Genomic DNA, 25714 nt, shown 5'->3' with positions numbered 1-25714 from the left:
GCTTTTAGATAGAATGAGTTTTGTGTCTTTAAATTGAAGAGTGTTATAGGCTCATCGCTGACCATCCATGCTCTATAATACCCTTATCACATATATTCTGTTCTGCTCTTTGTTGAGTTACTGAGAGAAAATGCCAAATAGTGGGAAAAGGGAGTCAGAGGTCTCTATTAATCATCATTCAATAAGTAGTATAGAATAAGTCAAGATTCTACCTGAAAAACAGAACTGGGAGTATATATCAGGGATCTCTTACAAGGAATTGGCTTACACTTGTGGGGCTGGCTAAGCAAGACTGAAGTCCATTGGGTAGACAATTAGAAAGGGGTGATTGTGAACAGACTGGAACCCCATGGGCATGTTCTTGTCCACAGGCAAGTCAGGAAAGAGGATCCAGGGGAAAGGGAGAGTAATTGCTGAACTAGCTAATTGCTGATCCAGCTGCTGTTTGGAGTCTCTTCAGAGAAGGCCTAAACACTCTTCTTAAAGGCCTTCCAACTGAGTAAATCCAGCCAACGCAGGATAACCTCCCTTTTGATTTAAGTCAGCTTGTCAGGGACTTTAATCATATCTACAAAATCCCTTCACAGCAGCACCTAAGCTAGTGTTTGATTGAATAAATGGGAGAAGGTGTGCTATCAAATGACAGCTGTCCGCCTTCTGTCCTCCAGCTGTCTAGAGAGAATATCCCTTGTCTTCTACTCTAACGGGAAACATACTATCAATAGAAAGGGAATTCTGAGGACCGTAATTCAGCCCAGTCAAGTTGACGCATCAGAAGGCCATCACATATGATAGAATACGTCATGGTAAAAAGTGGCTTTGCTTTAAATGGCTTTTAATCCTTACATTTATAAAGAAGAGTTCTAGAATTAATAGCACCGTTTTGGTTAATCTAAGAAAAAAAAAATCTGGCCAACATCTGGAAACTTAATGGTTGTAAATACTTCTTTAGGATATGTGTTTACTAAATGTTAGGCATTTCTCATAATTACATTCTGTTTTGCCTTAGGGTGCTTTTTGAGATCACTCAGGAAGATGTTTTGTTTCTGGCTTCACCTCTGACCTTTGATCCTTCTGTTGTGGAAATATTTGTTGCTCTATCAAGTGGTGCCTCTCTGCTTATTGTACCAACTTCTGTCAAAGTGCTCCCGTCAAAATTAGCTGCTGTTCTCTTTTCCCATCACAGAGTGACTATTTTACAGGTACATTTTAGTAGCAAATGAAATGTTTTGTCTTTAATTATTCAATATTTTAAGTGTGTTAGAGAATATTTTATATTCCTGTAGCTCTTTACAATGGATTAATGATAATCTAGTTAGATTATCAAGGGCTGTCTTCTTGATGATGTCGCTTTTTGTTTGTTTGAGAATGAAAAAAATCAGTTAATTCTGTCTAGAAAATTCTTTTACTATGCACTTTGTACATACTATAGTAACTAAAGGAACTTTTACTCAAATCTGTTGGGATATGCCTCTCTTGTCTTAAAGTTTTGAGTTTATTGTGTTTCCCACTAAAAGCTGCTTTAAGTAAGTTAAATTATAATTGACTTAGAAATTTAGATTCTCTGATTTTTACATCTGTATGTTTTATATTAGCCTAAAAAAATATATTTTTTAAGTTTGGCATTTTTGAAGATTTAAAAAATATATATGTGAAAGTATGTGACTTGTACTCTAGCCTAAAGATATAACATTGCAAGTGGTTAATGAAACTAGAGAGAATTAATAAAATTATATGCATATCATGATAAATTAAAATTTTTTAAAATGAGACTTGAGAGGATGTTAAATTTCTTCCCAGAGACAAAATTTGATGCTGACTTTTTTAGGAAATGTGCTTTTCTTCCTATTAAAAAAACCATTATATATAAATGGAATGAGTATAGCAATGCAGTTTGCTAGGTATCAGTGGTATAAATTCTCATCTGTTGGTGAATCATTCTATGGATCTGGGCAAGATTTTAATACAACTTTTATTTTCCTGTAAAATTCAAGGAGCATAATTTTTCAGGGAATATTTGCTAAGTACCTTAATAGTGTCTTACACCTCTTTAAATCTGACCCCCTTGCTTAATGTTAAAACACAATCTCAGATAAATTTACTTTAGCAGTGGTTTTTAACTTTTCTGGGATCATAGATCCTTCTGAGAAATCGATACACATTTACTAACTCTGTTCCCAAAATACAGCAAATTTTGCATATAGTTTCATTGTGATTTTATGTAACTCACAATACATATTTACTTGGAATATTATGAGCAGATCACATTTGACTTGGTTTGAGTAAGGAAGAGAAGCACAAAAGTTGACAGGCTAACCTTTCTTTTGTATAAGACACATGTCTTGTAGTGAATTTTAGCTTTATTTTATTATCAGGGTTCACCTTTTCCCTCCAGAGTCAATTTCTTACCAAATAATATGTAAGTCATCAAGGAGATACATATATATATATATTTTTAAGAACTCCTTGTACAGATTTTATTTACAAATAACCTTGCCCAAACCTAATTGGATATTAAGCAAGGATCTTAAAAGCTCTCAAAGAGAATACATGCTACTAAAGTTTTGAAAATTGGAAAAAATAGAATATCTTGAGTGATTGCGGGAGAGAAAGGCCCCAAAATGAGATGGACTAAGCTTTTGAGGAAATTAAGAACCTCTTTATCTCAGGAGTAAGAGTTTTCTCTTGCAAAGAAAGGGCCAGTATTTGGTTTCTTACAAACCTAAAGTATATTTGGGATTTTTTTGCATACTCTGGGTAACAAAGTTATATTATTTAAACTTGATGCCTTTTAAAAGTGAAACTTTTTAGTTAGAGCAAAATCTTAGGTTGCTAGCTACCAAAGAGTCAACATAAGTGTTTTTCATTTTTACATAAATTTTTACTTAGACAATCTGGAAGAAAACTATAATATTTTCTATCACTTTTTTCTGTTATTTGCTAAGTCCTGTTTTCCTATGCCTAAGGTGATTTGGTAGCAAAGGATGTTGAGTTGTCTTGTGCCAATAAATTGATCATTTCAGTTTATGAGTATCTGAAAAGTGTTACTTTGCTTTACCTTGCTGAATATTCATAGTTGTGCATTCATTTGTAGAGTTCAAAGTTGAAATTATCCTTAACACTAGAAATTAGGCCAGAATGTTTCAGATTTGCTTTACTGAAAATGGAGAGCAGGACCATTCAGTCGTCATTTTGACAAGAGATTTTCCTTATGATAAAAGTCTTGGGGGCTTCCCTGGTGGCGCAGTGGTTAAGAATCTGCCTGCCAATGCAAGGGACACGGGTTCGAGCCCTGGCCCGGGAAGATCCCACATGCCGCGGAGCAACTAAGTCCGTGCACCACAACTACTGAGCCTGCGTTCAAGAGCCCGCAAGCGACAACTACTGAGCCCACGTGCCACAACTACTGAAGCCTGTGCACCTAGAGCCCATGCTCCGCAACAGGAGAAACCACGACAATGAAAAGCCCATGCACCACAACGAAGAGTAGCCCCTGCTCACCGCAACTAGAGAAAGCCCGCGCACAGCAACGATGACCCAACACAGCCAAAAATAAAAACAAACAAATAAATAAATAAATTTATTTTAAAAAAACAAACAACTCTTGGTGGAACAGTTAAGAGCTTGATTTAGGATCATTTCAGGATAAATAGGGTGACCACTGTAATTTATTACCAAAAACTTGGAATCCTGAGAGTGAATGAAAGCACTAAATTCCCAGACAGTAATCTGGAACAATAAGTACATACTGGGATATAGGGTCATCCTACTACTTAAATATTTTGACAAGCCATGACCTTAAATAATCTCCCCAAATTAAAATTCAGGTTGTCCTTTTAGCTTTTATTGAAAGAAGCCATTTTAAAATCTTTATTCACGTAACCTCTGGCTACAGCCAAGTGAGGAGATTGGCAGATATGCTCCCCAATAAGCAACTATAAAGCTGGACAAAATTGACAAAAATAACCATTTCAACACTTTAGAAATCAACTAAAGGCATATAACTATCTGAAATATGTTTTTTGTTTTTGTTTTTGTTTTTTAACAAATATGTTTATGTTTTTAAAAACTGCTGAATTTTGCTTTAGAAAAGGGAATCTGTGACATTCTAGCCAGCAAGAAGGGCCTACAGCTCCAATAGCCTGAGGTTGCTATGGTGAGGAGGGCAAGCACATTCCTGACTGACCTTGAGGCTATGTGCATGCACGTAAGAGACACAAAAGAGCCCATGGAAAATAAAAGCTGGATCAGACTTGAAAATGACCTAACTTTGAATGAGCTCCCCTATCCACACACAGATCCATCTATACAGACAATCTGTCCAGTCAGTGGTTGACATCTGAGCTATGCAGACATGAGGCGACCCTTAGGAAGTAAGACTTAAAAATGAAAACAAGAATATGTATTTTGGGACTTCCCTGGTCCAGTAAAGAATCCGCCTTACAATGCCGGGGACACAGCTTCGATCCCTGGTCAGGGAACTAAGATCTCACATGCCGCGGGACAACTAAGCCCACGCACCGCAACTACTGAGCTCGTGCACTTCAACTAGAGAACCTGCGTGCCACAAACCACAGAGCCCTCGCACTCTGGAGCCTGCGCGCCACAACTAGAGAGAGAAAAACCCTCATGCCAAAACTAGAGAGAAGCCCGCACACTGCAACGAAAGATCCCGTGTGCCGCAACTAAGACCTGATGCAGCCAAAAAAAAAAAAAAAAAAAGAATATGTATTTTAGGGAATTCCCTGGCAGTCCAGCGGTTAGGATTCCAAGCTCTCACTGCCAAGGGCCAAAAAAAAAGTATTTAATTTAATTAATTTATTTTTTGGCCGTACCATGCAGCTTGTGGGATCTTAGTTCCCCGACCAGGGACTGAACCTGGGCCATGGCAGTGAAGGTGCTGAGTCTTAACCACCGGATCACCAGGGAGTTCCCAAATACCTATTTTAAAAGCCAACTGAGCGTGACATCAGTGACCATACAGGGGAGACAATTCACATTTAGCCCAGGCAAGTTACAAACAAAGAAATAAACAAGCAAATAAAAAACCAGCAACAAAACATTTCATAATGATAAAATGGTCAGTACCTCAAGAAGTACATTGTTGGGACTTCTCTGGTGGCGCAGTGGTTAGGACTCTGTGCTCCCAATGCAGGGGACCTGGGTTCGATCCCCGGTCAGGGAACTAGATCCCACATGTATGCTGCAACTGAGAGTTCGCATGTCACAACTAAGGAGTCCGCCTGCCGCAACTAAGGAGCCAGCAAGCAGCAACTAAGGAGCCTGCCTCCTGCAACTAAGACCTGGTGCAAAATTACTTAATTAATTTTTAAAAAAGAAGTATATTGTTATATCAAGAACATGGTATCTGCCTGAAAATAGAGGTTCCAAATACATGAAGCAAAAATGGACAGAACTGAAAGGAGAAATAGACGACTCAATGGTTTGAAATTTTAGTACCCTACTTTCAGTAATTCATTGAAAAACTAGACAGAAATCAATGTGCATATAATAAAGAAGACTTGAATAACATTATCAACCAAATTCCATATGCAGAGCACTCCATCCACCAAATGCAGAGTACACATTTCCTAGGATAGGTCATATGCTAGGCTACAAAATAAGTCTCAGGAAATGTAAAATGTGTTGATGAAAAATTAATTAGTCAATCTAAGAAAGAAATAAAGAATGTTCTTTGAGCCAAACGGAGGATTTTAACCCGGGAGACAGTCTTTCAGAAAGATCTGAGGACCCTTCTGCCTGTTAGAAGTCAAAGCACAGTTATATACATTATCAAGACAAAGAGTTATACATCGAAGTGACATATTGATAGTTTACATAGTCTAGATCTGCACATATAAGGTGAGTAGTGGGTCATTGTGACCCGTCACAGGATTAAGAAAGGAATGTTATCTTCTAAGGAATTACCTTGTTGCTGCGAGGAGAAATTTGCTTTTTACGATGTAGCAGGTATTTCTGTGTCTTCTAAGGTGGTCTGGTTAATGCATAATGCAGATGCACATTGCACCGTAAAGCTAGGGTAGTGGGGCCCAAATGGGCAGAGAGAGAATTTAATGTTAAAAAATTTTTTTTTGTCCTGCCTTAAAAATAATTTTATTTCATCAAATGTGACTAAGTGGGATTTGTCCCAGGAATGCACATTTGCTTTAACATCCAAAAATCCACGGATGCTATATACTAGGTAAAGAATAATGGACAAAAAGCACATAATTGTGTCAGCAGATGCAGAAAAATTATTTGGCAAATCCAATGCCAATGATAAAAAAAAAAAAGTCAACAAACTAGGAATAGAAGGGAACTTCCCCAACATGATAAAGGATGTCTACAAAAAGACTACAGCTAACGTTATAATTGGATAAAAGACTGAATGCTTTCACCCTAAGATTGGGAACAAGGCAAGGATGTTAGCTCTTTCACTTCTCTTCAGCATTATTCTGGTTGTTCTAGCCAGTGCAATAAAGCAAAAAGGAAGAAAGAAATTAAGCACCCACACTGGACAGGAAGAAGTAAAACTATTTGCAGACGACATGGGGGAACTACTAGAACTAATAAACAAGTTCAGCAAGGTTGGAGGGTACAAGATCAATATGCAAAATCAACTATATTTCTACATTATAGAAAAAAAAAGCCCAAAAATGAAATTAAGAAAATAATTATATTCACAATAGCATCAAAAATAATAAAATAGGAATAAATTTAAAGAAGAGCAAGGCTTGTACGATGAAAACTATAGAACGTTGTTGATAGAAATTAAAGAGCTAAATAAATGAAGAGACATTTCATGTTTATGGATTGGACGTCTCAATATTGTCAAGATTGCAGTTCTCGCTATAAATTAAACCCAGTCCCTATCAAAATCCTGATAGACTTTTTTGGGGGAGAAATTGACAAGCTGATCCTAAATTTTATATGGAAATTCAAAAGCTAGTCCTGATCCATACAATAGAATAAAAAGTCCTATGGTCTGAGTGTTTGTGTCCCCCCAGAATTCATATGGGGCCTTTGGGACTGCTTAGGTCATGAGGGTGAAGCCCTCATGAATGGGATTTAGTGCCCTTGTAAAAAAGACCCCACAGAGCTTCCTATCCCCTTCCACCATGTGAGGACACAGCAAGAAGTCTAACCTGGAAGAGAGCTCTCACCAGAACCTGACCATGCTGGCACCCTGTTCTTGGACTTCTATCCTCCAAGAACTGTGAGAAATAAACTTCTGTTGTTTATAACCTACCCAGTCTACAGTATTTTGTTATAGCAGCCTGAACAGACTAAGACAAAAAAAGAATGAACTATTGATATATACAACATGAATCACAAAGTATTTTCACTGAACATAGAGTAAAAGATGCTAGGTCAAAACAGAATACATGTTGTATGATTCCATTTTTATAAAATTCTAGAAAATGTCAGCTGATCATCAGTGACAAAAAATAGATCAGCGGTTGTCTGGAGGAGAGGTCCAGTTGGAGGGAAGAATTACAATGGTACATAGGTGATTTTAGGGTTGAAGGATATGTTCATTATCTGGATTGTGGTGATGGTTTCACCGATAATATATCTCAAAATTTGTATTGTACACTTTAAATATGTATAGTTTATTGTATGTCAATTATATTATCTTAATAAAGTTGTTTTTTAAAATCTTTATTCATTGTTTTGCTTAGGCACTTCTTTAACACTTTTATATTCTTTTTCTACATAGAAATAATGGGAAAGGAAATGTAAATTCATTTTATAGATTTTTGTCCTTGTAAACCTTTTTGTCTAAACTGCATAATGAAACATAATTAATATTTGCTTGTTTTTTACTGAAGCAAAATTTATGTCCACATTAAAAAGGTAATGCTGCTTCAGTAGTTTTCCAAATATGATTTGCCATTTAGTAAACACAGCCTTAATTTCCTTGTGAGCTCCCAATGTTAAGCTTTGGACTAATCACTACAGTGTGTTTTTTTTTTTTTTTTAAAGAAGTGAAGGGAAAGAAATAATTTATTTTTAATGTATCTACAGGCAACACCGACATTGCTTAGAAGATTTGGATCTCAGCTTATCAAGTCAACTGTTTTATCAACCAATACTTCTCTTCGAGTATTGGCCCTTGGTGGCGAAGCATTTCCATCATTAACTGTTCTCAAAAGCTGGAGAGGAATAGGCAATAAAACACAAATATTTAATGTTTATGGTATCACAGAGGTATCAAGTTGGGCGACTTTTTACAGGATACCAGAGAAAATTCTTAACTCTACTTTGAAGTAAGGGTTTCAGTTACTAAATAGGGTAGAGAGAAACTGTTATTTTTCCAGTATCTTAACACAAATAGTATTTTTGATAGGCACTGGAGTAATATTTTATAAACACTATTTTATCTAGAATTTTAAGGTGGGAATCCAGAACCTTTCTTATTTTAACTGGTGCTACAGATCCTGCTAGAGGTTTTTGTAACTAAACAACAATGAATAACATAACTTTTCCACCTAACCTTTTCCTCTTGTCAATCTTTGAATTATAACAAAAACTTTTTTTTTCTTTATTTGGTACAATGTGATTTAAATACACTGGTAAATATTCTATTCAAATGAAAAATTTTAAATTTGGTTTGGGTTGTTGTGTTTTCATAGATGTGAATTGCCTGTACAACTGGGATTTCCACTGCTTGGAACAGTAGTTGAAGTCAAAGATACTAATGGTTTCACAGTTCAAGAAGGCAATGGCCAAGTATTTTTAGGTTGTTTTACATTTGTTGATTGGGAATGATTTCTTTTCTTTTTTCAAGAAAAAAATCTGATGTGTTAATTTTATTCTTTCCTCAATTATTCTTAAGTCTAGTATTCTTTTCAGTGATGGTAATTTTTAATCTCATCCTCACAGTCATGAAACATTTAATTAGTTACCATAATTATTTCAGATAACAATGTCTAATACTCTAAGAGAAGATATAAAAGTAATTTAGAAACTGTAATTTGGTTGTTTGTATTTCTGTTTATAGCCAAAATTCTATTTAATTAGTATTTTAAGAATGTTTTTAATCACATGTGTTTTTAGAACTAGATTGTGTTTCATCCCTTTGCTTATTTTACTAAGGTTCTTATTGTATATAATTTTATCAGATAACATTTAAAAGTGAGTCCCCCTTTTTATATAAATATTCAAACTTTGAAACTTAGTAACTGAGCTTTTGGAGAAGTTCTGATTTCATGGTTTTTAATATATTTTCAATGAATTTTTAAAATTACATTGTTTATATCTTGTGAAGGTGGCAGAAATAGAGTATGTTTTCTTGATGATGAAATGACAGTACCACTTGGCACAATGAGGGCCACAGGAGACTTTGTGACTATAAAAGATGGAGAGATATTTTTCTTGGGACGAAAGGACAGTCAGATCAAACGTCACGGCAAATGTCTTAACATTGAACTTGTGCAACAGGTAGAACTGTTTAAATATTAAATATCTATTAATATATGTAGGTATTAGAGGCAGCCATAACTACTTTTCTGTTCCAGGGTTCTCTGTCAGTATTATTTAAACCTAAGACTTTTGTGTTAGTGATGAATTACAGTAGAAGATATGGATAATTCATTGTGCACTTTATTCTCAGAATGAAGAGTTGTTTTTTAAATAAGTGACAGTGGATTTTGATAACTGTGAAAATAAGTTGACTTATTTTGCTCTGGGAGCTATTATTTTTGGAAAACATTAAGAACTCTGTGTGCTGGTGATAGTGATAGTAGGAAACAATTTTTTAAAAATCTCTAGTGAATTCCAGATTTTAATTTGACTGTATTGAATGCAGAGTATTTAGGGAGTTTGTTTTTAAATGTCCTTATTGGCAAATTGAGATAATCTCTCTCATAGGTTGCTGAAGGTCTTCAACAAGTGGAGTCTTGTGCAGTTACATGGTATAATCAAGAAAAATTAATTTTGTTCATGGTGTCCAAAAATGATTTAGTAAAGGATTACATCTTTAAAGAACTGCAGAAACATCTTCCAAGTCATGCAATCCCGGATGAGCTTGTGTTGATTGATTCTCTACCATTTACATCTCATGGTAAAATAATTTGAAGCAGCTATGTTTCAGTGCTAAATGATACTAATTGTATTAACTAGTTTAAAGGCCACTTAAATCCTTATTATTATAAGTAATACTAATATATATTGTGGTAGACCCTCTGTTAAATACTTTGTATAATTAACTCATTTTATCTCCAGAAACTCCTGTGAGTAGGTGGTATTATTCCCATTTACCGACGTGGAAAATAAGGCTTAAGAGGTTAAATAATTTCCCCAAAATCACATTGCTAGTTAGTAGTAGAGTTGAAATTCTGTAGGACTGTTTGACTTCAAAACATGTGCTCTTAATCACCATATTCTATTACTTTCCCAATTTCATCTTTATTTAATATTTCAGAATGTGGTTATTGCTCAGTAAATAGTACCATTTCTTTAGCTCTTTAAATGAGAGCAACATTAGCCCCTCCTTTCCTTTTTTTTTCTTTTACTTAAAATTATTTATTTTTTGGCTGCGTTGGGTCTTTGTTGCCGTGCGCGGGCTTTCTCTCCTTTTTTTTTTCTTTTTTAAAAATTATTTATTTTTGGCTGCATTGTGTCTTCGCTGCTGTGCACAGGCTTTCTGTAGTTGTGGCGAGGGCGGGCTACTCTGTTGTGGTGCACTAGTGTTACGGTGCACGGGCTTCTCATTGTGGTGGCTTCTCTTGTTGCGGAGCACGGGCTCTAGGCTCGCAGGCTTCAGTAGTTGTGGCTTGCAGGCTCCAGAGCACAGGCCCAGTAGTTGTGGCGCATGGGCTTAGTCGCTCCGCGGCATGTGGGATCTTCCCAGACCAGGGATCGAACCGGTGTCCTCTGCATTGGCAGGCATCGGATTCCTAACCACTGCGCCACCAGGGAAGTCCCTCCTTTCTTCTTATCTGCTACCCACTACATTCTGGGTAGCATGGGACTGTCTTCTTGATTATTGATTCTGCATGACAAACTTTTATAGGATTTCTAACCTTAACAATGAAAAATGTGTGTATTGTGACTAACAAAGACATGAAGGGGTCAAGCTGAAATTTAAAAATTGTTATTTCTCTTTTATATTAAGGCAAAATTGATGTTTCTGAGTTAAATAAGATTTATTTAAACTCCATAGACTTGAAGTCTGAGTGTAAACTCAATGGAAAAGAGGAACTTTGGGAAAAATTACATCATTTGTGGAAGGTACAACTTTTAAGATACAAATTTGTTATTATAAAGAGGTCGTTGTTTATCTTCAGGGAATGTAAGCATCCTAATAAGTCTGATAAAATTTTCTAAGAATGTTACTGCTGCCCAGATGTTAAGTAGTATAGCTTTGTTTTATTCAATTTGTATTCAAATAAGGGTTAGGTTCTCTACTGCAAGATTAGATTAAACTCCCTATATAGAAATTTATTGGAAGTGAGGTAGTCATAAAAGGCACGAGTAGACAAAACCTCTCTTGACATAACTTTTCCCTAAGAGGGTCAGTCAAGTGCAGTAAAACTTGTCAGAGTTGAAAAAATAGCCGAAACTTGCTGTACCACAATCTGTGGTATAAAGGCTTAACATAATTATTCCAGAAGAACTTTCAGTAACAACATGTATGTTTCTGCTTAAGGGAATTAATATATATATATATGTATATAACAATTAAAAACTTATTTTAAAATATATATATTTTATTACCTATGATTTACAGGTCAGTATAATTTTTCTTAGATAAAATTTGGAGTTTTCTAAAGGGTTCTAACAAGAGGATGTAACTGTACAGTCTTGTCTGAAAATAGAGGATATCTAGATAAAAGTAATATCCACTTCATTTATAGATTCTTGGAAAATAATTTCGGTTTATGTGAAGTTAATGAAAATAATTATTCCCATATTATAGAAATATCAGATATTGTTAATATCTGATATTAAATCAGGTGTTTTTATAATTCCATTCCCTATTGTATGGGTAGAAAAACTGCTCTAAAAGGAAGTATAATTTGCAGTTCTAGGGTAGTTTGTGACAAAATTGGTGGCATAATGATGGTCTCCTTTACTATACAGAAAATAATTTTAAAATTTATTTTAATTGTTAAAAAATTTATTTTGTGTGTGTTTTGTGTTCATCTCATTAATGTAGTTACCATCATCTATATATTACCTTTAAATGCTGAATTCTTTTGGTTTTAGATCTTTAACTTCACCATATTTCTCACTTCTCTAATCTGTAGTCTGTTCTGAGTCTCTCAGAAGACCCTTTGAAGGTTCCTGATGAGTCACTCTTCTTAAATAGTGGTGGAGATTCTTTGAAGTCCATACGGCTCCTCAATGAGATTGAAAACCTTGTTGGCACATCAGTACCTGGGCTTCTGGAAATTATTCTTAGCAGTTCTATTTTAGAGATTTACAATCACATCCTTCAAACAGTGTTTCCAGATGAATATCTGACATTTAGCAAGAATTATGCCACAAAAAGAAAATCGAGCGATGTTAATCAAGAGGAAACCAGTGGAAAATCTTTACATCAGGAATCTGTCATGCCTTTAAATTGTGACAACGAGATCAATGCTTTTATTGCACTGAGCCGAGGGAGTCAGATTTTGTCTCTGAATACTACTAGGTTTTTAACTAAGTTGGAACATTGCCCTGCAGCCTGTTCTTCTGATTTAATTTCACAGACTAACATTCAAAATATGAAAAGCTTAAATCCTCCAGCTCTTATTGGGAAGTCAAAAGATATGTCCTGTGTTGCAGAAGTTTCTGAAGAGGAAACATCTGTGATGGGGGCTGAGAAAATGGAGTTTCATGTGAGGTGGAGGTCAGACACAGGCAAATGTGTGGATGCTTCACCTCTGGTTGTAATACCAGCTGTTGATAAGTCATCTGCAACTGTGTACATTGGCTCCCATTCTCATAGGATGATGGCAGTTGATCTTTACTCTGGAAAGGTGAAATGGGAACAGATTTTGGGAGATCGCATTGAATCCTCAGCATGTGTATCTAAGTGTGGAAAGTTTATTGTAGTGGGTAAGTTTCTGAATTTGATGTTTATAGAGTTAAATTTAATTACCATATGATAATGCTAGTAGGGCCAAGTTAAATTTAAAAAACCTATGTATAGTAGGTTTGGTTGCTGTCAAAGAATAATAGTTAACTACATGCTGATTCACAGTGTGGGCCTTGGGTCAGAGTTTCTGGATTTGAAGCTAGCTCTAAAGCTGTTACCAGCTCTGTGACCTTCAACGAGTTGCTGAACTTCTTAGAACTTCAGTTTTCTTATGAGTATATGGGCATAATAAATAAAACATGGTGCTGCATCACAGATTATCCCCAGACTTAATGGTTTAGAATAATAAACATTTATTTATTTATTCATTTTTATTGGGATATAGTTGCTTTAATAAACATAAATATCTCACAGTTTCTATGGGTCAGGAATTTAGGAGGGGTTTAGCTGAAAGTTCTGGCTCAGGGTTTTTCATGTGGCTGCAACCATCTGAAGGCTTGACGAGCTGGAAAAATCTGCTTCTAAGATGGCTTACTCACATTGCTGCAAACAGAAGACTTCAGTTTTTGCTGGTTTTTGGCAGGAAGCTTCAGTTTCTTGCCACATGGGCTTCTCCATAGGCTGCTTGAATGCCCTCACAACATGGAAGCTAACTTCCCTCAGAGTGAGTGACCCAAGAGAGTGACTGAGGAGGAACGCGGTACTTTTAGTGTCTGAAGTTGTATACCATTATTTGTGCTTTATTCTGTTATTAGAAGAACATCATTAAGTCTGGCCCACACTCAGAGGGAGGGGAATTAGCTTCACCTGTTGAATATCTCTTTGAGTATCAAAGAATTTGTGGATATATTTTAAAACTACCACAATAATCATAGAGCTTTTGAGAGGATTAAATGAAATAATTGCTTGTGAATCCTTTAGTACATTGCTAGGGACAGACTAAGTGCTCAAAGAATAATAGTTAACTACATGCTGATTCACAGTGTGGGCCTTGGGTCAGAGTTTCTGGATTTGAACCTAGCTCTAAAGCTGTTACCAGCTCTGTGACCTTCAACAAGTGTTAGCTACTACTTTCTACTCAGTTTCATTAAGCTGTAGGTGACTTACTTTACAAAGATATGGGGGTCTAGGCCTAATGTCTCCTCAACTACCACTCTCTTTTTACCCCCCAAACTACATCAAGTTTTACTTTAGTACTCATGGCATCTGTTTACCAAAGCTTTTCAGACTAAGTGCTTAGGAATATATCTCCCTACTTATGTTATCGTGGCTAGAATCTACTTAAATCTGAGTTTGATTCTTCTGTATTGAAAACCTACATTTTGAAAATTATACTACAGGAAACTTTCAGTTATACATGTGAATGATCATGAGTAATCCCTATCCATGAAAGTCAGCTCATTGAGGTTACTGTTTGCATTCCAAGTGTCTAAACCCAAAGCCTGTGGCACATGGTGGTCACTTAGTACTTTTTTTCTCTTTTAAAAAAAATTTCCAGTTTTATTGAGATGTAATTGACATATAACATTTTATTAGCTTAAGGTATACAATATAATGTTTGATATATGTGTATATTGCAAAATGATTACCACAATAAATCTAGTTAGCATACATCACCTCACAGAGTTACAATTTTTTTCTTGTGATGAGAACTTTTAAGATTCACTCTCAGCAATTTTCAAATATACAGTTCAGTGTTGTTAACTATCACTTAGTACTTTAAATATTTGTTATTAATATAATATACAGTAAAACCCTGTTTAGTATACAGTTTTATATTTTGACAGATACATACTATCATGTAACCACTACCACAATCAAGAGTCCACTGCTCCAGGGACTTCCCTGGTGGCGCAGTGGTTAAGAATCCGCCTGCCAATGCAGGGGACACAGGTTTGATCCCTGGTCCGGGAAGATCCCACATGCAGCGGAGCAGCTAAGCCCATGTGCCACAACTACTGAGCCTGTGCTCTAGAGCCCATGCGCCACAACTACTGAAGCCCACACGCCTAGAGCCCATGCTCCACAACAAGAGAAGCCAACTGTAGTGAGAAGCCCGTGCACCGCAAGGAAGAGTAGCCCCCGCTCCCCGCAACTAGAGAAAGCCCATGCACAGCAACGAAGACCCAACACTGCCAAAATAAAATATATATATATATATGCATATAGTAGCACTTCACTGTGAGCATTACATGAGTTAATAGATATAAAATTCTTAGAGTAGTATCCTTCACAAGGTAAAAGGTCAATAAACATTTGGTCATTGTTAATGTTAGCATTTCTGGAACACCTACTATGTACTGGGCATTTATCCTAATTATCACAGTAACCCTGATGTAGATGTATCCACATTCAGCAGAAAGATAATCTAGGCCCAGCGATGCTAGGTAATTTGCCCAAAGGATGGCCATGACAAGATCTGAATCCAGGTCTGTCAAAGCCTCTTTCTGCTGCAACATGCTCATGTTCATTGTTTTCCTGGTAGTGAAGCACTTTATGGTACTTTTAAAATGTAAGGTGTACCTACTAAATAGGTTTTTTACACAAATGGTTGCTGCTTTGCTGAAATGTAAATCGAGCCAGACACAGAGCCTAAGTACACATGAAGAACATCGAATATATATTGTCATGATTTAAGCCAAATAATTATTTTCCAGTGACATATCTAAATCTCATCTTTTGTATTTTGTTTCCCAACAGGCTGTTATAATGGGTTGGTTTATATTCTGAAGAGTAATAGTGGAGAAAAATACTGGATGTTTACTACTGAGGATGCTGTCAAAAGCTCAGCAACTGTGGATCCAACCACAGGACTTTTTTACATTGGCTCTCATGACCAGCATGCATATGCTTTAGATATATATGTAAGAATTCACTTCATCAATTTCATACCATAAGCATAGATAGAAGAGTGTGAAACTATCAGGTGGTGGTGACTAGGGGAGCAGGTATTAACTATTCCCAAGTTTGTGATCTGGGAAGATTAAGGGGTTAATTAACAGCCGTAATATCTTAAGACAATTTTAACTTCCTTACCGAATTTTCACAAATAAATTTGCTACTCAGAGTTTTGAAATATAAGGAACTTAGAATGCCATCTTGACAGTAGAGAAGAATCACAAAAATATCAATAAGAACTGATTACATAAAATTTTTAAATTTAAGAATTATAAAATTAAAAAGAAATAAGTTGGGAAGTTTTTGAATCAAGTGTGACAGAGTTAAAATATAAGTATAAATTAAGAGCAAATACAAATTAATAAGAAAAATATAAAGGTCCAGATATAAAAATAAACAAGGGATATAAATGCACAGGACCCCAAAGAAGAAATAGCTAGTAAATGTATTTAAATATTTCATATGTTTAAGAATCAAAGGAATGAAAATTTAAAACTTTGAGATAAAGAAGCAAATGTTATTAGATTAGAGGGTAGCATTAAATGCTGATGAGAATGGTGGGAGGTAAAGCCTTCGAGGAAAACAATTTGACCATAGGTAACAATTTCATATCCTTTGATTCAGTAAAATTCTTCTAGGAATCTATCCTGGCAAAATAATCAGAAACATGGACAGATATATGCACCAAGATGTCTATTTCCAAATTGTTTATAACACCAAGCAATTAGTTCCAGACAATTTTCAGTGATAAGGTAGAGAAATTATTTTGTGTTCATATGGGATATGATCCATTAAAGTAATATTTAAAGAGTTTTACAAAATAAGTGAGCTAAATTAGATACAAAGTGTATGATATTCAGAATGATGATCTCAAGTATATTAAGCTGTGTGTGTGTGTGTGTGTGTGTGTACCAAAAAGATCACAAGGGAAAATGCTAAAATGTTAACAGTGGTAATCTCTGGGTATTGGCTTTTGTCATCTTTTGATACTAACTTGATTCTCCACAGTGAGTATATATTATTTTTATACTAAAAATAAAAATTATATTAACTAAGATAGACATAACATCAGGAGGGACAGGATATGTATATTTTGTTAATCACCAGCAGAAACCAATTAATTTGCTTTCTTTTTCTTTCTTTCTTTTTTTTTTTTTATTTGCTTTCTTATTTGCAGAAAAAGAAGTGTGTTTGGAAGTTGAAATGCGGAGGAACTGTTTTTTCTTCTCCTTGTTTGAGCCTGGTTCCATATCACTTGTATTTTGCTACACTGGGAGGACTTTTACTGGCTATAAATCCTGTAGGCATAAAAGAATATTTATTGATTTTATTACCTATTTTTCTTTAATAGTTTTTATTTTTGCTTTGAATTCTGAAAATTTGAAGTAGATTTCAGTTAGATATAGTCCATACATTACTGAACCAGAATTCATTAAAAATGACTGACATGAAGTATAGAAAGATGAGAAAAATCTAAGTTCTGTGTATGTCTTTTATCAATTTTTAATTTTATTTTTATTTTATTTTTTTGGCTGCATTGGGTCTTCATTGCTGTGCATGGGCTTTCTCTAGTGGCAGAGAGCCGGGGCTACTCTTCATTGTGGTGCGTGGGCTTCTTATTGCGGTGGCTTGTTGCGGAGCATGGGCTCTAGGCGCTCTGGCTTCAGTAGTTGCAGAGCGCGGGCTCTAGGCGTGGGCTTCAGAAGTTGCGGCGTGCGGGCTTAGTTGCTCCGTGGTGTGTGGGATCTTCCCGGACCAGGGATCGAACCCGTGTCCCCTCCTTTGGCAGGCGGATTCTTAACCACTGCGCCACCAGGGAAGTCCTATCAATTTTTTAAGTTGGCAGACTGTTCTCAGTCCTGTCAGGAACTTCGTGTCCATTCTAAGGATGGAGTTTATGTGCTAGTTATTTCTTTCCTGGTTTTATTGCAAGTTTTTATCTTAGCATTCATAAGTAGCACTCATTAATTTTATAGCTGTGTATATGTGTACTAGCTTCATTTATAATGTCAGCATGCCATTATAGCATTTTCTGGTGTTTATAGCTTTACCTCTGGGAGATTTATGAGTTTATTTTATAAAGGGTAGTTGATTCGTAGAATGATTTAAATGCTGTGAATTGCTTTTTGCCCATGACAGGCCACTGGGAAGAGAGTTTGGAAACATTCCTGTGGAAAGCCACTCTTTTCTTCTCCACGGTGTTGCCTACAGTATATTTGTATTGGCTGTGTAGATGGGAATTTTCTCTGCTTTACTCACTTTGGAGAACAGGTAAAAATTTCTAGTTCTGTTTTACTTACATTTCTCAAAGGCATAGTAGCTGGTGACAACTGAAGTAAAATTTTAAACATTATTCGACCCATTGTGTTGAAAACTAATTCTATTTTAATTGTCAAACCACGGGTTTTTAAATTTCTGAATGACGCTATAATAGATTTAAAAGATTCTATCCAAACATTGTTCTACTTTTGCCATTCTCCTCTCACAATTTAAAAAATGTTACCAGTTTTTAGCCAACTTTATTATAACCTCTATTCAGATTGTGAACATTGAAATAAACTCCTGCTTTTTCTATGAAAACCTAAATCTGTTACATAACCCAATTTACATTGTATGGAAGTTCCATCTTCAACTTCATGATCGGCAGGGTAGGCTCCTTCTGAGTTATAATAGGTCTTTCGTTGGGATAATAATCTCTACTTCTTTACCCATAAGTGACTATGGCACAACTTCTGTGTTTTTGATTTTGGGGATTATTTTGTGGACTTGAGAGTGTACTAGCTCCAACATAAGTTAGCCCATTGCTGGCTAGAGTTGACTCTGGGTGCTTTTTATTCTACATTCACCCCTCATAGCCTAGCAGTTTCTTTTGTTCTGTGTGACAATTACTTTGTGATGAAATCTTTTATTAAGTTCACTTAATATTTTTTATTTACAAAGTAATTTGAATATATTCTCACCTTTGGATTTCTAAAAAGAAGCAGCAAATGCTATTACCCCTTTTTTTACCTTTTCTGAATGAACCAAAGAAAGATTAAAGTGATTTTGTCCAAGTCAGGGACAGAATTGAGATTACAAATCATATTTCATGAATATACCCACTCTTTTTGTTTTGCTTTTACTATACTGCTATTACTGTGGATTTGTAAACACTATCTTAGATTTATGCTTTTTCTTTCTTGTGTGTTTTCTTTAAAATATGGCTGACAGGTTAATCTATAGTAGCTTTGAAATAAGCAAACAGTGTATATATCTACAGGGTAGACACACAACTCATAGCTCTTTGTTTAAAGCTTTAAATTATTGCACATAAACTTTTCCTTTCAGCCTACTTACCCCCTTATTTCTTCATTAGGAGACCAGAATAAGATACAGTTTTTAATAAGATACACTGAAAACTGTGTAGTTTTTTCTTTGAAATAAGTGTCTCTGAACATATTAGTAATAACTTTTGAATGGGGTTCGAAATGAATTTTACTTCATAATATTATGCATAGCGGTGATTTATGTAATAAGGACACTGGTGGGTTTTGTGCTAGATTTTACCATTGGGACAGAGGTCTAATCTGAGGGTGCTACTTTTGGGAGAAAGCCATTATTTTCTCTACGTATAGTTACCATTCAGTAGCCTGCGTCTCTCACATTTTATTAAGAATTTCAATAAGCTTTACAGAATTGTTGAAATGAGATAAATGAATTATTTTTGCCTTTGTCACCCTTCAGATTTGGCAGTTCTCTACCCATGAACCAATCTTTTCATCCCCATGTACCTCAGCATCAGAGCAAGAAATATTTTTTGGTTCCCATGATTGCTTTATCTACTGTTGTAGTATGAAAGGTCACCTCCAATGGAAATTTGAAACTACTTCAAGGGTGTATTCAACACCATTTGCTTTCCATAACCACAACCATGGCAATGAAATGTTGCTGGCAGCAGCATCTACTGATGGGAAGCTATGGATCTTGGAATCTAAGAGTGGAGAGTTGCAAAGTGTGTATCAACTTCCTGGAGAAGTTTTCTCTTCTCCTGTGGTCTGGGAATCAATGCTTATTATTGGATGTAGAAATAATTATGTTTATTGTCTGGATTTATTGGGTGGCAATCAAAGATAATGAAGTACAGTCCTTGCTAGAATATGTCTATGAGATGTTTGAAAATATTTTACATTATGGAGCATGTGGATAGTCTTATTTTATGTTAAAGATTATATTTTGTTTAAGAAACTTGTCTATTACACTTTATTGGAAAACAACCATATTTTACTTCCTATAGGAGCAACAAATGCTTTTAAAAGGAATTATAGAACAAAACACATCAATATGTTAAGTGACAGTTTCTCTTAATTAGGCTACAGATGTTCAACTTGGTTTTTTTATAAAAGACTTCTGGAAAAAAAGATCAGAATATACTTGGTGGGTTAAAAAATTAGTCTGTGATATAATACACCATTCACTCATTGATACTGAGATTCATAACAAAAGATTTTCAAAGAAAGGATCTATTTATCAAATTAGTTTCCATAATTTAAAATTTTTTATTATTTTTTTAAAAATTTATTTATTTATTTATTTATTTGGTTGCACCAGGTCATAGTTGGGGCAGGCGGGCTCCTTTAGTTGTGGCTCACGGGATCCTTAGTTGCGGCACGTGGCCTCCATAGTTGTGGCTCGCCAGCTCCTTAGTTGTGGCTCACGGGCTCCTTAGTTGTAGCATGCAAACTCTTAGTTGTGGCATGCATGTGGGGTCTAGTTCCCTGACCAGGGATTGAACCCAGGCCCCCTGCACTGGGAGCAGGGAGTCTTAACCACTGCGCCACCAGGGAAGTCCCTGTAGTAGTCTCTTAAGAACTTTCATATTTCTGTGGTGTCAGTTGTAACTTCTTCTTTTCCATTTCTGATTTTATTGATTTGGGCTCTCTCTCTTTTTTTCTTGATGAGTCTGGCTAAAGGTTTATCAATTTTTTTTTAATCTTTTCAAAGAAGCAGCTTTTAGTTTCATTTTATTGTTTTTTAAGTCTCCTTCATTTATTTCTGCTCTGATCTTTATGATTTCTTTCCTTATACTAACTTTGGGTTTTGTTTGTTCTTTTTCTAGTTTAGATGTAAGGTTAGGTTGTTTGAGATTTTTCTCATTTCCTGAGGTAAGCTTGTATTGTCATAAACTTCTCTCTTAGAACTGCTTTTGCTGTGTCCCATAGATCTTGGATCATTGTTTTTCATTTTCATTTGTCTCCAGGTATTTTTTTAAAATTTCCTCTTTGATTTCTTCAGTGATCCATTGGTTTTTTAGTAGCATATTGTTTAGCCTCCACGTGTTTGTGTTTTTGCAATTTCTTTCTTGTAGTTGATGTCTGGTCTTCTAGCATTGTGGTCGGAAAAGATGCTTGATATGATTTCAATTTTCTTAAATTTACTGAGGCTTGTTTTGTGGCCTAGCATGTGATTTATCCTGGAGAGTGTTCTATGTGCACTTGAAAAGAATGTATTCTGCTGCTATTGGATGGAATGTTCTAAATGTATTTATTAAGTCTTATCTGGTCTAACGTGTCATTTAAGACACAGTGTTTCCTTACTGATTTTCTGTCTGGATGATCTGTCCATTGATGTAATTGGGGTGTAAAAGTTCCCTACTATTATTGTGTTACTATTGATCTCTCCCTTTATGTCTGCTGGTATTTGCTTTATGTATTTTGGTGTTCCTATGTTGGTGTTTATATATTTACAATTGTTATGTCTTCTTGAATTGATCCCTTGATCACTATGTAGTGCCCTTCTTTGTCTCTTCGAACAGTCTTTATTGTAACATCTATTTTATCATATATAAGTATTGCTACTTACCCTGGCTTTCTTTTGATTTCCATTTGTGTTCAATACCTTTTGCATCTCTTCACTTTGAATCTCTGTATGTCTTTAGATCTGAAGTGAGTCTCCTGTAGGCAGGAAGGCGGGATATATATGGGTCTTTTTTTTTTTTTAATCCATTCAGCCACTCTATGTCTTTTGATTGGAGCATTTAGTCCGTTTACATTTAAAGTAATTATATGTATGTTCTAATTGCCATTTTGTTAATTATTTTAGGGTTTTTTTGTAGGGCTTTTTTTTCCTTCTTTTGTTCTCTTGTGATTTGATGACTATCTTTAGTGTTATGTTTGGATTCCTTTTCTCTTCTTTTGTGTATCTATTATAGATTTTTGGCTTGTAGTTACCATGAGGTATTTATATAGTAATCTGTATTTATACATGATTGTTTTATGTTGTTGATCTCTTAATTTCAAATACATTTTAACAATCCTGCATTTGTATTCTCCTCCTCTCACAATTATTATTCTTGGTATCATATTTTACCTCTAATTGTTTTGTGTATCCCTTAACTGCTTATTTTAGATATAGATGATTTTACTACTCTTAACCTCCCTGCTAGCTTTGTGCATGGATGATTTCCTACCTTTACTGTATGTTTGCCTTTACCAACGAGTTTTTTCATAATTTTCATTTATCTAGTTGTGGCCTTTTCTTTTTCATTAAGAGAAGTTCCTTAAATATTTCTTGTAAGTTTGGTGGTGCTGAACTCTTTTAGCTTTTGCTTGTCTGTAAAGATTTTGATCTTTCCATCAAATCTGAATGAGAGCCTTGCTGGGAGTATTCCTGGTTGTGGGTTTTTTCCTTTCATCACTTTAAATATGTTGCCCTTCTGGCCTGCAGAGTTTCTGATGAAAAGTCAGCCGATAGCTTTATGGGAGTTCCCTTCTATGTTATTTGTTGTTTTTCCTTGGCTGCTTTTAATATTGTCTCTGTCTTTAATTTTTGACATTTTAATTACAATGTGTTTTAGTGTATTCCGCTTTGGGTTAATCTTGTATGGGACTCTCTGTGCTTCCTGGACTTGGATGTCTGTTTCCTTTCCCAGGTTAGGGAAGTTTTCAGTTATTATGTCTCAGATATGTTCTCAGTCCCTTTCTGTCTCTCTTCTCCTTGTGGGACCCCTATAATGAGAATATTAGTGCACTCAGTGGTGTCCCAGAGGTCTCTTATACTGTCCTCTTTTCTTTTCCTTCCTTTTTTCTGTTCAGCATCAATGATTTCCACTACTCTGTCTTCCAGCTCACTGATCTGTTTCTCTGTATCATTTAGTCTACTGTTGATCCTTCTAGTGTATTTTTAATTTCAGTTATCATGTTCTTCATCTGTTTGGTTATTCTTTATATTTTCTAGCTCTTTGTTAAAAACTTTTAATTTTCACTCTGTGTATCCATTCTTTTCCCAAGTTCTCTGATCATCTTTACAATCACTGCCCTGAGCTCTTTCTTGGGTATTTGCCTATCTCCACTTCATTTAGTTTTTCTTGTGGGGTTTTATCTTGTTCCTTCATCTAGAACATGTTCCTCTGTTGCCTCATTTTGCCTAAGTTGCTGTTTGCATTTTTATGTTTCTGGTAGGTTGGTTGTTTCCTGACCTTGGAGAAGTGGCCTCCTGTAGGCGACGTCCTATGTGTCCCAGCAGTGCATTCCCCTCTTATCACCCAAGCTATATGCTCTGGTGGTTTCCTGCTATGAGGGCTCTGGTGGTTTCCTGCTATGAGGGCTCTGGTGGTTTCCTGCTATGAGGGCTGTATGGGTCCTTCTGTTGTGGTGAGCTAACTATGTGGGCCGTCTGGTAGGCTTGGTTGGCCCCTGTTCAGGTTGGTTGCTAAGCCCTGCCCTGTGCAGAGGCTGCTGGCCACTGGTTGGCATGACCAGGTCACAAGGTGGCTGACTGCAGAACCCCAGGGGCCCCAGGGCTAGTGCTGGCTCATTGGTGGGTAGAGTCAGGGTCTAGAAGACACCAGGGCTGTTGCCCATCCTATGGTGTGTGAAGCCAAGTCCTGGGGTTAGTGCTGGTCTACTGGCAGGCAGAGCCAGGTCCTGGAGTCTGGATGCAACGCCAATGTTCTCAGAGCTGTTGTCAGATTGCTGGGGGGAAGGGGGAGGGGCTGTTCCTGACACAGTTGGGTATGGGGTTTGGGATGTCCCAGAGCTTATGTTGGCCTGCTAGTGGCCAGGGCCAGGACCCAGGCCCAGATAGTCCCAGGACATGGTCTGGCCTACTGTTGGGCTGGATGGGTCTGCAGCCTGTGGGATTGTGGTTTTCTTGCATCTGGAGTCTGCCCCCTGGTGGCTGAGGCTGGTCCAGAGGCTAGAACTGGCTGCCTGGACAGCACGGCCAGGGCAGGGCTGGGTCTTGGGGCTAAAAACCAGAGGGAGGATTCGACAATGGCCCTTGCCAACACTAATGTCCATGTGGTAGAAGGAACTCCCAAGAATGGCTGCCGCCAGTGTCTGTGTCCCCAGGGTGAGCTGCAGCTGCCTCCTGCCTCTTTAGAAGACTCTCCAAGATCAGCAGGTAGGTCTAACCCAGGCTTCTATCAAATGACTGCTTTTGCCCTGGGTCCTGGAGCATGTGAGATTTTGTGTGTGCCCTTTAAGAGTGAAGTCTCTCTTTCCCCCAGCCCTCTGGGACTCCTGAAAGTAAACCTTACTGGCCTTCAAAGCAAAATGCTCTGGAGGCTTGTCTTCCTGGTGCAGGACCCCTGGGCTGGGGAGCCCGATGTGGGGCTCAGACCTCATAGTGCTTTGGGAGAACCTCTGCAATGTAGTTATTCTCCTATATTTGGGTCTTCCTTCCAGGGGTATGGGACTTGACTATTTATCACAAATCCTACCCTTCTACCCATCTTGTTGTGTTTCCTTCTTTATGTCTTTAGTTGTAGAAGATCTTTTCTGGAAGGTTCTGGTCTTTTTCATCAGAGGTTATTCTGCAAATAGTTGTGATTTTGGTGTGCCCATGAAAGAAGGTGAGCTCAGGGTCTTTCTATTCCACTGTCTTGGCCAGTCCCTCCAGAATGAATTTTTAAAAGAATATTGAGTCTCTTGCAGAATTACAAAGAGGGCTAGAGCTATATACAGCCAGAAACAATGAATGCCTGAAATCATCATATCATTTCGGCCAGAAGACAGCTGCTGTCCTTGAGGCTGTAAATGCTTACCTTATGGCTGACCCCACTAACGCTGGACACTGTTTCCTACCACTGCCAGACTTCCTCACAGTCCCCCCATCTTTTGGTCAGTTGCTCCCAAACCACAGTCCCTTCCAATTTGAAGTGAAACATGTTGTTATGCCCGTGAGAGAGTATAGGAAGGCACCTAACAGGCATTTCAACTGTGGTAGGAGATGAGTACTGCCCTCTACCAAGACCCACAAGGTAGAGATTTCCGCAAACACAGAAAGGGGATTGAGGCCATGGCTGGCCCAAAAGAACATATCTTCTGCCAGGTTTTAGACCCGTGCGGATTCATCTTTAATGTATTAACCACCTGGAGCTCTAGCTAAATGCACATTCCAATTGAGGGCTGGAAGGGGTGGGGGCTTGGCTTAGCCACACTGGAGACTGGGGCAAAAGGAAAAATCAGTAATACTGACCCTGTCTTTATTTAAAATTTTGATATTTGTTCATCATGGAATTTGCATTAACCTTGATTTTTAAAATATTGCATTAAAATAGCATTCCTCTTAATTACTTGGTTTTTTGGCACCGAAGGCAAGTGCCTTGCTCACGTCACTCACTTTGCACTTGTCTGGCCTTGTGAGTCAGTAGGTCTGGTCTGCGTCCCTAAGCTGCGTTTCTCACGTGCTCTCGGCTTGTGCCCATGCTGTTGTTCCATGGCCCACGCTTTGAGTAAAGAGGTTGTAGGATCATTTTGTCTGAGATGCCAGACCATTCAGTTCCAATTTAGGATTGAGATAAACATT

General features: G+C 36.8%; 1 protein-coding gene across 1 annotated transcript in view; it reads left to right on the top strand.

The window, feature by feature from the left end:
* The window catches only part of AASDH (aminoadipate-semialdehyde dehydrogenase), a 33599-nt gene extending 13514 nt beyond the window's left edge, over positions 1-20085 (top strand). Inside the window, exons 5-15 of the mRNA XM_061191401.1 lie at positions 1010-1202; positions 8029-8270; positions 8637-8743; positions 9272-9444; positions 9874-10066; positions 11120-11235; positions 12255-13050; positions 15731-15894; positions 17106-17228; positions 18068-18199; positions 19652-20085. Of these exons, the coding sequence (XP_061047384.1) occupies positions 1010-1202; positions 8029-8270; positions 8637-8743; positions 9272-9444; positions 9874-10066; positions 11120-11235; positions 12255-13050; positions 15731-15894; positions 17106-17228; positions 18068-18199; positions 19652-20041 (2629 nt within the window). The 3' untranslated portion in view covers positions 20042-20085. The remainder of the gene's footprint in view (positions 1-1009; positions 1203-8028; positions 8271-8636; positions 8744-9271; positions 9445-9873; positions 10067-11119; positions 11236-12254; positions 13051-15730; positions 15895-17105; positions 17229-18067; positions 18200-19651) is intronic.
* Positions 20086-25714: the final 5629 nt, after the last annotated feature.

Source organism: Eubalaena glacialis, chromosome 5 (genome assembly GCF_028564815.1).
Source record: "Eubalaena glacialis isolate mEubGla1 chromosome 5, mEubGla1.1.hap2.+ XY, whole genome shotgun sequence".
Lineage (NCBI taxonomy): Eukaryota > Metazoa > Chordata > Mammalia > Artiodactyla > Balaenidae > Eubalaena > Eubalaena glacialis.
This window is presented reverse-complemented; position numbering and strand designations above follow the sequence as displayed.